Source organism: Etheostoma spectabile, chromosome 3, assembly GCF_008692095.1.
Source record: "Etheostoma spectabile isolate EspeVRDwgs_2016 chromosome 3, UIUC_Espe_1.0, whole genome shotgun sequence".
NCBI lineage: Eukaryota > Metazoa > Chordata > Actinopteri > Perciformes > Percidae > Etheostoma > Etheostoma spectabile.
This window is the reverse complement of record NC_045735.1, coordinates 7,372,082-7,385,145: the sequence shown is the minus strand read 5'-3', so window position 1 is coordinate 7,385,145 and position 13,064 is coordinate 7,372,082. Positions and strand designations below refer to the sequence as shown.

At 36.7% G+C, this 13,064-nt stretch overlaps 2 protein-coding genes across 4 annotated transcripts in view; one reads left to right on the top strand and one right to left on the bottom strand.

Annotated features, from left to right (window-relative positions):
• LOC116685949 (TRPM8 channel-associated factor homolog) overlaps window positions 1–7,731 on the top strand; it is a gene marked incomplete at its 5' end in the record, with an annotated part of 14,383 nt that extends 6,652 nt beyond the window's left edge. Inside the window, 7 exon segments of the mRNA XM_032510885.1 lie at window positions 1,835–2,009; window positions 2,205–2,299; window positions 3,973–4,183; window positions 4,512–4,748; window positions 5,459–5,682; window positions 5,849–5,962; window positions 6,868–7,731. Coding sequence (XP_032366776.1) covers window positions 1,835–2,009; window positions 2,205–2,299; window positions 3,973–4,183; window positions 4,512–4,748; window positions 5,459–5,682; window positions 5,849–5,962; window positions 6,868–7,110 — 1,299 coding nt within the window. The 3' untranslated portion in view covers window positions 7,111–7,731.
• On the bottom strand, window positions 7,670–11,483 carry si:dkey-243k1.3 (endonuclease domain-containing 1 protein). 3 transcript variants are annotated; one of them, XM_032511009.1, is made up of 6 exons: window positions 11,240–11,483; window positions 11,011–11,089; window positions 10,816–10,916; window positions 10,409–10,535; window positions 9,672–9,828; window positions 7,670–8,311 (listed from the first exon to the last, which is right to left on the bottom strand). In XM_032511009.1, exons 2-6 carry the CDS (start codon window positions 11,086–11,088, stop codon window positions 7,920–7,922), a joined length of 855 nt encoding a protein of 284 aa, XP_032366900.1. In that variant the 5' UTR covers window position 11,089; window positions 11,240–11,483; the 3' UTR covers window positions 7,670–7,919. The 3 variants fall into 3 exon arrangements, with proteins under 3 accessions (XP_032366900.1, XP_032366888.1, XP_032366895.1); XM_032510997.1 differs by lacking the exon at window positions 11,240–11,483 and having other exon boundaries at window positions 11,011–11,107; XM_032511004.1 differs by lacking the exon at window positions 11,240–11,483 and having other exon boundaries at window positions 7,920–8,311; window positions 10,421–10,535; window positions 11,011–11,107.
• Window positions 11,484–13,064: the final 1,581 nt, after the last annotated feature.

Sequence of the window (13,064 nt, the reverse complement as noted above, 5' to 3'; positions counted from 1 at the left end):
TTCAATTTGTAGAAGAAATATCAACAGCAATAGAACAAAAACAATATGCAGTGGGGATGTTCTTGGATCCTAAGAAGGCATTTGATACAGTAGACCACAATTTATTAATCACAAAATTAAATAAATATGGAATTAGGGGGACTGCACTTTCATAGTTAAATAGCTACTTACATAATAGACAAAAATATGTTGAATTGCAAAACCATGAATCAAAGGTAAAGAAAATCACCTGTGGGGTCCCCCAGGGGTCAGTGGTGGGACCATTGTTGTTTAACAATAATAATAATTATTATTTAAAATAATGTATGGGAGATGTCAAAAACACTAAAACCCATTTTATTTGCTGATTATACTAATTTAATCTGTTCTGGGGGAAATTTGGAACTCTTGGATGCAACGAGAAAATGAATTAAAAAAGATGAAGAGCTGGTTTGAAGCTAATAAACTAACACTGAACTTAAGTAACCTTAAATTTATAATTTTTGGTAATCGTGCCATAACTTGACACAAAAAACTTATGATAAATGACAATGAATTTGAAAGAGTAAAAGAACTTACATTTCTGGGAGTGATAATTGATGAAAAAATATGTTGGAAGCCACATATACATTATATTAACGCCAAAATATCCAAATCAATTGCTATACTGTGTAAAACCAATTATTTGTTGAATCAACACTCATTGTACAAGTTTTATTGTTCCTTCATACTGCCATACATTACTTACTGTTGGGAGGTATGGGGAAACACTTACAAAATGAACAATTAACCTATATTCATTCTTCAAAAGAGAGCCTTAAGAATTGTAAATAAAACCACTTATAGAGCACCAACTAATCCACTGTTTATTAAACTAAAAGCACTAAAATTCAGAGATATTGTTGACTTTAAAACTACACAAATGATCTTCAAAATAAATACTCATCAGCTATCGAAGAGTATCCAAGGGCTGTTTCAAATAAGAGAGAGCAAACATCACAACATCAGAGGAACATTTGTATTTAAAAAGAAACTTTTAAGAACAAATGCTAAATATCACTGCATTACAACCAAAGGAGTTACAACAATGAGCAATTTCAAGAGATTATTTTAAATGAATATTAAAGTCATGCAAAAAGGATTTCAAAGTGATAGTATTGCATAATGACTGAATGGCTCCATGGCATCTATGTACTAAGTCTAGCATGGATATAGCATTACTTAATCTGCTATAGATAGATGGTAAAGAAAGAAGTAGAGAGAAAAAACAGAAAAAAAAACAGTGTAAATGTGTGTAGGTATGCATGTATGCATCTGTGTCTATGATGTGTAAATAAGTGAAGCATACGATTCTGTATTTAGTAAAGGATACAAATAGAGAAAGGGGGTAGGACCTAATAAGTTTGTTTATGAACTTATTTCTACTCCTTTTTGAACATGGGAATTTTTTGTTTAAATTACTTTAAACAAAAACTATTACTATTACTAAATTAATTTTGTGCTGAGAAGTAAATTATATATATATACAAAAAACTGGGAAGGCAAGCTTTAGCAAAACTGTTACAACATTAGTTTCTTATGTTAACAGGCCATTTTAGGTTATTGTTATTTAACACACAATAGATTTTTGTGGTGACGACCTAAGGAGCAATACTTGCAAGGGTTTTTTTACAATACAAACATACTGTACTTTTTACATTCCAAAAGATTTTTTTTCAATTTGGTAATGTACCACACACACATTTAGTTATCACTAAGGCAGCCCCATTCATTTATATTGTCACCATCACTGTGTCACCACTGGAAAACAATCCAACCAAGATTGTGTTACTAAGATTATTTCCTTTATGTTAAGGTGAGTGAGAAGAACCCTGTTAAAAGTCCAAAAGGCCGCCTACTCCTCAGTTTATGGACAGCGGTATACAACACTTCCCCAGATCCTGATGCCCTCCTGCCCAACCTCATCAAGGATATTATCCCTTTGACTGTTAAAAACCACCAAAGTATCATGATTAATACTCATACAGCAGGTAAGACCACATTGTTGTAAACAAATGTGTAAACTGATAATGAGATGAACTTGCAGAGTTGTAATTTGTCTGTATACAATTTAATATGTCACAGTAGCATGTGTGGTACTACATTGCATTAATTTGAATAATGTAAAATGTCTCTTGTGCCCTACGTGCAACTAATGCTTCTTTTTTTCTTCATATGTGTGTCAGGACAGATTGAGTGGATCAGTACAGGTCTGTACCTTCCTCCTGGCATGAAGACTGAGATATTCGTACCAGCAAACATCGTCAACAAGAGTTGGACGGTACAGTACACAAAATCAAATAATTACTGAGCTCATTATGTTTTTGTCAATATTCTGCTAATTCAGATTATCAAATCTAGTCAAATCTAGTCTATATCCTTGACATTCCACTTACTGGATTGCTCTGGTGTCGCAGGAAGTTCCATTGGATGCATGTATGTCTGTCTTCTTCCGCTTTCTTTGTGTTGGAATTCCAAACTCTGGTGGATTTATGAAGACTAAGGTTGATGCTGCTTAGATCTCTGCAGGGTAAATTGAGATAGCTACCTAGACTATCTGTCCAATCTGAGTTTTCTCTTGCACAACTATTTTACTGCGTGTCTGTGCAAAGCTTAGCGCCGCCCATTGTGATTGGTTTTAAGAAATGGCAATAAACCATCAAATCCACTCTGTCCGTAGCCCAAAATCATATTTTGTTATCACAAAGACATTATAACATGTAAAACCTACGTCGAGCTGTTTTAACATAAAACCAAAACATTTTTGATCACAACAATTCAAATTAATGAGCTCAGTAATTCAATTATTTAGATAACAATATCAGGTCAAATAGCATTTGTGCTTCATTTGTTATCCCAATAATTCCCGTTTTTGAATTACTGAGCTCAAAAATGCGAATTATTGAGCTCAATAAATCATTTATTGAGATCAAATATTAGAATTATCAAGCTCAATAATTAATTTGAGCACTTTTACTGAGCGATTTATTGAGATAAAAAATTACACACATGTACTTAAATTTTCAGATATGAATGTTAATCATGAAGGAAACCAATTAGCTTAGCTAGTTAAAAAAGTAGCGGACAATGACAAAAATGTTGTGGAAACTTGCCTTATCTGACTACGTTTTATTAGGACTTTGCAATAGCTAACATGGAGGCCAAAGGGGGCGCCGGGACGTCAGAAAGTGCAACCGTGCAATAACCTGCGCTAGAAGGGAATTGGAGTTACTCTTTTCGCCACAATCGAGGCAGCATTTAATCTCCCTACACCAGCCATGTTCAAGGGATGCTTGACTTCCGGTCATTCAAACTTTCTAAAAGTTTGCAAAACGTTTCCGTTCTCAAATGGTTTTCCAACCAGATGCAAATTTGCGACAACATTAGAAATTATTTGCAATTAATGGCATTCTGTCTATCCTCGCTACGTTTTTTTAATTTTAAAAATTCTCCTTCAGACTTGATCTATTCCACGCGCAGCCATGATGCAATGTACCTCTCCTACTGTTAATGCGAGGCAGAAAACAACATCTACACCAGTATTCAATGTAACAAGCTAGCAGTGCATACCTAGGTACTGCATATGTGCCAACAAAGATGAAACAGAAGTGGGATGCCTCACTTGGTAGCTAAAACGTAGAGCTAAACACACAGGATGAAAAGAGGAGCTGCAGCAATGTGCAGTACAACAAAAATATTTAGTTTTTTGAAAATTAAACCACATAAACTTATTCTGGTCCAACCTCTAAATACAATTATGAACCTGAAAATGAGCATAATATGAGCACGTTTTAAAAATGCTGTATACTGTCCTTTCATGAAGCCATTTATTTATGCTCTTCTGGCCCGTATTGTGTCGATTGACTTATATGCATCTACTGATCAATCTTACTACAGTGCAGTAGACTTTCATACAGGTTTTCAAGGCAATGACACATCCCCTTTCTTCCTCAGATCCAGATAGGTTGTCAAACAGACATACTGAAGGCTGACGAGTTGAAGAGAGCACCAAGTGTTTGTGAGCAATTCCCTGTGACCACAAAGAAAATACAGGTGTGGAACCTGTGGGGGGGACTCATCTACCTGGTGGCTCCACCTAACACAAAGGTGGAGGGGGCAGAGGTCATAGTGCAGATGGCAGTGCTTGCTCCTTATTACAAGTCTGGTGAGTGTGTGTCACTGTCTGCTCCACAAAAGACTGTATTGAGAATCCAATGCACATCATCCATCAGTTCTGAAACTGCCTAGGAACCAGGTTTCTGGTCTGGGTTGTATGTTTCCTTTCAATAGATTCAGAGCACTTTGTATTCAGGAAACGCATTTAGGGCATGTTGTGTTGTGTTGTTGACTGTTTTCTTTGAAACATGCTTGTTTTTTTGCATTAGGACTTCATGCTGTAGACTCTGCCTACAATGGGACTTTTAATGAATAATAGCAATAATTCAAAGCTCTGTTTTGATTTCACCCCAACACCCAACCTTTGTCCATTTTAGGTGTGACAACAGCTGCTGATTGGTCGATGCTGCGCACAGCTCCCTCACCCTGGGCAGAGTTGGAGTTTGACAACGTTATCCTTACTGTACCATCAGATGTGGTTCGAGACCTGAAGCACATTGATAAGGTGGCAGCGCTTTGGAATGACATCATGAAGGGTGTTGCAGATTTGGCTGTCATGCCACATAAATTTGCCCGCAAAGAACGCTTTGTAGCAGATGTGCAGATTTCCGCTGGTAGGTGTTTTGCTTTCCCATTCTCCCATATTCAATCTAATGATTTCTCTACTGCATGTGCTGTAAAAGGAGAATGGTGCATCTGTTATTTAAACCCTTAAACCTGTATATAAATGGTTAAATTGAAGAACAAAAAAAAGGTTTGATCTGGGTCTTTCAGTCCCAGATCCCACGTGGTTGCTGTACAATTCTAAGATCTACAGTGGGTGAACAAGTTTATTGCTTAAGTATTATGACTTACTATTGGCATATAACTGTTATTAGGCATGGTACATTTTGTTGTTATTAATTGTAATTTTGAACAGCATGAAGCCAGGATTATTGACAAGATTTTAGTTTTGCAGTTTTTGAAAGAGCTCTATAGGCCTGTATAATTAGTAACATTGTGTGTTGTCTTGAGTTTTGTGATTTTGACAAGCATTACGATTATTTGTTACCATATAAAAGAAAACACATGAAAAAAAGGCATATTAAGTATATACATTTTAAAATATCAACTTCTAATTGGAAATGTTTTTAATTCAGTGATGTTTAACATGTACAATGGGAAGCTCAGTGACTCATAAATGGAAACTCCTCTCTAAATGTATGAGTGACACTCCAGAGGATGTGTTGGGAGATATCGCTCGTAAAGCTCATTGGAATAGCTTTAGAACTGTAAAGATACATTGCTGTAACACTATTTGTGTTACTAATTTCTTACCATCCAGGTTGGATGCATTCAGGCTATCCAGTCATGATCCACACAGAATCAGCAAATGAGCTGGTGAGACCAGGTGATGCCAGAACCAAAGGCCTGTGGGGAGAAATTCATGAACTGGGACACAACCAACAAAGAGCCTGCTGGGAGTTCCCACCACACACCACAGACTGTACATGTAACCTGTGGTCAGTGTATGTTCATGAAGAGGTGCTGGGGCTCAAAAGGGAAAAGGTGAAGTACATTTTTTAAAGGTTTACTTTAGATAAATGACCTAGGCTCAGAAAAGACAGGTCTGTAAGTGTATGTAATGTAAAAAATTAACAACAGTCCTGTTTTAGTCATGTTATTTCCCCTTGGTTAACATTATAATATAATGAGTGTAACATCTTCAATGCAGGCTCATCCATCCATGACCTCAACAGAGCGGAAGAGATGTGTAGAGGAGTATGTTGAAGGGGGCAGGAAACTCAGCAACTGGACAGTATGGGTGGCCCTGGAGACATACCTGCAGGTGAAAGAGAATTACTGAATTTCACATCCTGCAGAGGAAATAGGTTTGGGTCACACTGGCGTCAACACTATCTAAAATTGGAACTGTACACAGGCAAGAAATTTCAAGTGAATTAAACAACAATGTCAAGCAGTTTGTCCTCAGTATGGCACAACATTCTTCAGCATTACCCGGCCTTCACCAAGCTAAGATGACCTTTGTCAGGGTTTGATTTTTGGCTGCTTCAGCTCTGTGGCTCCATCTCTACTTGGTCAGCTTCAGCTGCACTTGGTCAACCTAGGCTCACCTGTAGAGTTGGAAGGCTGTTGTTAGTTTTATGCCTGTAGTTTGTAGAGTATGCTAACATGTTTCATGTTAACGTTATGGTAACATAATGTACAGTTGAGCTCAATAATGTCATACAATATGGGAGTTATATACAGTCTATGTAAATACTTTTCCTGCCAACATCTAAATTTGAACCATAACTAGTAAACTCTGATGTGATTGAAATCTCTGTTACATCCAACCTGTTGCTTGTTTTACGGGAGATCTTCAATTCCCATCTTTGGAATAATTTTTCTTCCTTTATTCTGGGGGAAGTAGAGGTGTTTTGCATTGGGGAAGTAGAATTTTTGATATGGTGCAGCTTGTTAAAGTCATGATTTTAGTCATAATTCATTGTGTGTCTTGACCAAATTCCATTGCTAACCATCCAATAACTGTTGATAAAATATTCTGGTTATCGACGTACGGACTGAGCAACATTACAATCTGGACAGGCCCATTGACATTTGTCTAATGTAGCCTCTTAAGACTTTACTAGTTTATTGCAGGTCACGTCTTAACTCTCTCATAAACTTTCATTCATCCATCAACCTACTGTCTATTTACATTTCCCTCAACCTCTGTTTACTTCTATGTAGCTCCAAAGAAAGTTTGGCTGGGATGCCTTTAAAAAGGTGTTTGCTGCCTACCACAAGATTACCGACTATCCCAGTGACAACAACGGAAAGATGAACCTGTATGCTGAGACTTTCTCCCAGGCCGTTGGGATGAACCTAGCTGGATTCTTTAAGGCCTGGGGCTGGCCCATAAATGGAGCCACTGAGGAGAAACTCTCCAACCTGCCTCCCTGGAGTGACCACCCAATGCACACATATAAATGAATTTTAGACTGCAGCTGATTAAAAGTGCAGAGAGATGGGTGCCAGTCTATACTAATTACTAGTTCCAATTGAAAGGTAAATGTCAGGTCTTCTTTGAGGGTCATATCTACTCTGATGCTTTTAAAGTCATTTGGATGTTTATTTTGTGGGAAAGTAAGCATGTGCTCTCAGATTGTTAAAGCTTACATTATTACTTCTACATTAATTCCTGTAATTGCTTCTTGGATTGTGTTTATACTGTAACCCTCAAGGGGTGGTTTATCTTTTTGACAAAACAAGAAAAATAATTGAATTAATTCATTAATACAATATAGTACAGTACATGACAGTTGATTCAGGCTGTGTTTGCATAAGGCAGAAACGTTTATTTTTTTCCAGTTTTATATGTTAATAATTGTCTTTACTGTCAATGAAAAAGACACAACCGTCCCTGTCACTTTATTTTCATTGTTTTGGTTGAATAATAATAATAATAAGGGATTCATGAAAATTGTTGAATTTTATTACACACTACACCATGTGAGCAATAGTGTTTTTAAAATGAAACATTTGGGGAAGCTTTGCTTATTTGTTGTATTTTATGTACTTGTGTGTTTTTCACAATTTTTGGGTGAGATATTCACGGCTGAATGCACTTATTGTATGTCGCTATGGATAAGTGTTGAGCTAAATGAATGTAAAAAAATGTAATGAAACTCAATTAGTTTTTACTGTATTACCACACTTGAATCATTAATAAAAGTAGTTTGTGGTTATACATTAAAGGGGGATTGGCATCAACACTTGATTCATTGTCCCTTTGTCATCCTTTATGCCCTGCAGTTGTTGTAAAACAGCTCCCCTACTGTCTCTTTGGAGAACTGCTGGAGGAATTCTCCCAGTTCATCCAGAGAGAGCTTCTCCACCCAGTTGTCCTCAGTGTTTCTCGCTGTGGCAGCACCACTCTGAATGGGTCTGCCATTGTTGTCCACACAGCAGTAGGCATTCCACAAGTAGTCTGGGATGTTGACACGTTTCACATTGTTTTTCTCAATCCAGCTGTCTGCAGAAGGAATGGCACCAACCAGCACATAGGCCTTAGAGCACTTGTCCCGGAAAAGGTCAGCGAGCTGAGACTCGTGGATCCTCCAGGCGTTCTGGTTCAGCTTGGGGTTCTGAGGAACCACATTTGTCAGGGTGAAAGTGGCATTGCGGCTGGGGACTGTAAGAGGAATGGAGAATTACAGGATGTTTTGCTAGAAATCAAGTTGCAGTTTGTGGTAGCTGGATCGTTCTTATTCTACCCGATTTGAAAATCTCACAAAAATACTACTTTAAAAGGGTTGTTTCCTCATGATCATTTTTTGTCTTAGATTTGAAATTTTTAAATATTTAGTTGCTGCAGATTAAGGAATAATTTAATTAATTTCAAGATCACAAGTAAATAAAACATGGAACATTTCTATGAGCAATTCCCTTTTTTCTATGTTAAACGTATGAATATTATATGACACAGACTTGGAAATTAGTAGTTACTGTATGTATCTGCAAAGGTCCTATTTAATATGAACTGATCTTTATGATTTACAACTGAGATAAGATTTCAAATATGTATCTGGCTGTATCCTCCCATAGTGTAGCTGCCCAATGGTTGCTATGACACCAGACGCTACAGACACCCAACTGATGAAACCATAGAGACAAAAAACCATAAAGTAAATCTACCTTTAATGACTCAGCGTTGATACAGATTGATGCAAAGTTTAGTTGTAAGGATTTTGTTTAGATACAGAAGGCTGTTATTCTACATCTGTCTATTTTATTTGATCCTAAATGACAAGTATGTGAATTGGTGGGAATGTCACTGGACAGAAAGAATCCCTTCTTTCATCAACGATCACTAAAGCATTGGTCTAAAGCAATAATCCTTCCGTCTTGTGTCCAGTGGTGAAATGTAATGAAGTACATGTACTCAAGTACTGTACTTCAGTTCCTTATTGAGGCACTTGTACTTGAGTATTTCAATTTTAGGCTACTTCATACTTTGACTCCAAGTTACAATTTACAGACTTAAATTATCAATACAATATATACATCAATAATACTATTATGAAGTATTATTGTGATGTATTATGATGTATTATGATTATTATAGCTTACTCTGCACAGCAGTATATCATGTGATTTAAACTAGCCCCACTTTAACAAGCTGCAACAAAGAAATAATTTGCTTACAAATTAAGCATTAATAACCATAATCCACTTATATAATAAACATTGTTCTGGAACTAGCCATTCTTCATAATATGTCCTTGTACTTTTGGTACTTTGACGCTAATACTTTTTTACATTTACTGAAGTAAAATTTGAATGCTGGACTTTTTTTGTGAAAGGGTATTTTTAGATTTTAGAATTTTAACTTTTACTCAAGTAAAATATCAGAATACTTCTTCCACCACTGCTTGTATCAGAGGTCTCTAACACATCCCCCCTTTTGTGACTCAACTGACACCTTCATCTGGTGGCTACTGCCACCTACTGACCTCAATGCCAAAAAATCAACAATGTTCAACCTCCGTTACCTGCATGGTGTCCGTTGGGGTTGAGGTGACCACGGTCAAAGCCAGAGTGTGTGTAGTCCTCATTCAGAGCCTGTTTCTCTCCTTGGTAGACCCCAGGGTGGTCTTTCTCCAGCCAGTACCCATCCTTCATCTCTGCTTGCCAAGACATTCTTACCAGCTGTAAGGCAACAACTCTCAGATTTAAACATGCAGCAGTTGTCACTGGGCTTCATATAGCAGAAGTACTCAACTGGCTTTGACTGGGGTCCACTTTAGCAAAAGCTTGGGGCGAATTAATAAGTATACCAAAATAAAACAACCAAATAAAATGAATCAACATTAAAAAGGCCCACAACTCATAATTCTTTGAAGTCCTTTATTTTCAAATAACTGACTTATAAACTAAATTTACATAGCAGAAGGACTGCCACTAGGCCTACATTATTTTATAAGTATGTAATCAAAATCTATTTTCATGTAATGCAATTTGGCACCTTATTTAAATGTGTGTCAATTTATTTTCATTGTGAATAAGAACATTTTTTGCAGGTCACGTGGCACCATGGGCTGTAAATTGAGTTATAAAATGTATCAATGCATTATGCACAGGGTTTATTCTTTACAATCCAAATTCTACCAAAAAAAACAGAAACAGCACAGTCAGTACATTACACTGTCCTCTCATAACTTGATAGTTATGAAACTTTCTGGTGATTATGACCACATCAATACTGTAGATTTCCATATACAGTACACACCAGTACACTAACCTGAGGCTCTACAAACCACCTTTTCTCTCTGCCACCTCCATCGCTGGGTTGGAAATGATAGGCAGAGTAGACAGCAATACGATGGTTGGTGTCATAGAGTGTGGCAAAGTGGTACCTGGTGGTGCAAAGATTAATTTTATATTATATATAGTGATTTAGAGAAGCAATGAAATGTTAAGCTGTAAATAACATTTAATGCTGAAAAATAGTAAGATGATTGCAAAAGTCAGATTTTTACTTTTAAGAAAGATATGATCAATTATTACACTTATTATTACACTTTATTTACAATAAACTGCAATATAATGCAGTTCTAAAATGTTAACATTATAGTGCTGTGTAAACAGTTTATGGCAGTATATAGGTCTAAATTCCACTTCCCGCACTTTCCCTACTTGTTGGTGAAGCGTTGACAGAGATGGGCAGCGCCGGGTGTGGAAGTCCCCCACTCGGGCACCTTCTCTTTATAGAAGTACTTCATACATTCTGGAACATCCTGGGACGGAAAAAAAAATAACACAAAGTCCAAAGTGAGTCAATTACACAACACACACAGATTTGATGCTCCTTAAAGTTATGAGGAAACAAACCTCAAACCGTTCAACAACATCTGCATGGACAGAGATGAGAAGCAAGAGTAGTGCGCACAAATGCGCCAAGGTTTGCATCCTGGACAAAAAGAAAGAGAGTTGCATAGAACACAAGATAAACATGTGAATACATGTTTTGTTCAAATATGAAGTGTGTGTATTTTTACTGGAAGAGCGTAGTCAATCAGTTTGTGGTATCTGTGTTTCTATTTTTGTTGTTTCCACTCACCTGCAGGTGCACCTGTCTGCCACCACAGTCTGCCCTGCGCAGAAACTGGCCTTTTATATATGAGCTCTCCTCACCTTTCACCTTGTTTGGCCTTTGCTTTTATCTGAACTTATATTAACACTTGATAGTTGTTTGCGATGAACCAGAATTTGGGCAGCACATAAGGTGTGGGTGTGGATGACCAATAGAGAGTGTGTGAAAATGGCATAATGCCAATATTAGCACTGCTAAGGTATGATTCCCAGGGGGATTTGTAAAGATGTGAATTAACATACTGTATATAAAGTGGGTATGTTATTTCATATCATCCAACTGTATTTTACTTGCGTATTTCCATGTCCTGCTACTTTATTTTTTTTACTCTACTACATTAATTTGATAACTTTAGTTTTTAGAAATTCACATGCTTCCCAGCAAATGTATCAAATTATTAAAATTAGCTCCACCTTCACCAGCTGGAACATTGGAGTGATGTACACATTAATGCATGGATAATTGGAATCCAGTAATATAACAAACATTATTCTGAAATTGGCCATTCTTGATGAGTACCTTTACTTTTGGTATTTTAAGTATATTTTGAGGCTGATACTATTGTACCTTTAGGAAGTAAAAATTCAAATTCAAGACTTTTACCTGTAACAGAGTATTTATACTCAGTGATATTGTTACTTTTACTTAAGTTAAGATCTGAGTACTTCTTCCACTAGTTTTAAAGCATTTTAAAATCCTGTTTTCACATTTATGCATGATTAATTTTAACCTAAGGTAATCATGAGTTATGCATAGTCAATGCCATTTTTGTTCATTGATTATTTTTTCTTTTGATCCGAGTACAACCAGTGGTTTTCAGGCATAAGTTATGTATCACCTAATACTGTATGAAATCAAGCACATTTCCAATACACAACGTTCTATTTTAGCAACTGTCTAATTCTTAGGAAAAAAGGTCATTTTACACAGTTACAGTTAGTCAGACAGGGAGTCTGAGTTTGTGGTGATGTTGAGATGAGACATTTAAGTGGAATGTGTGTGACGAGTGCATTACACTTGTCACAAACTCTAATAATGTGTTCTAACACAAAAACACTGATGTTGATTCCTGTTATTTGGTATTAAGTTGGCTTCTTGGAATATTTGCAACATGTGTTTTTGGCAGATTCACTCACAGGTAACACCGAGATAACTGTTCATGTGTTGTATTTCCCACGATCAGAGCAAAAGCTTTGGCTAACTTGACATGTGGACTCCTCCCGGTTCTCTAAGTTTACACAAAACTGCTCCAAATGTGTGTAGAAGATATTTAACTTGCTCTTTTTGATGTTTTGTAAACACTTTGAGTTGCCTGGTTGCTAAAATGTACAACATAAATAGACTTGCCTTGCTCTGTGTGCCCAGAGAGGTCAGGAGGTCAGGTTCAGCTACAGAGGAGCTCATTCCTTGTGTGATGGCCACAGCCATGGCCACACAACCAGCTTAAGAGCGGTAACCTCATGCACTTATATTTTTCCTTAGGTTGATATTAAGTTGATATGTTTGTTTTATACATCTTCATTTGTTGCAACCATTTATTCAGTTACAAATAATTTACAGGACACTTGTTTCATTTCACATGCATCATACTTTATTTGATTTATACGAAAGTAACTTTTAGTAAGCGCACTATTAGTTACTTTTTGATGGTCATACTTTTTTATAACCGATTTTTCTTTTGAGCTTACCAGTTGGAGTCCACACCTGGGAGTTATTCAGGTCTGATGGCTTAAAAGAGGTGGCTCTTGGAAAAAGAACAGCTTTATAGGGGAGGTGGCCTAATTGGACACTA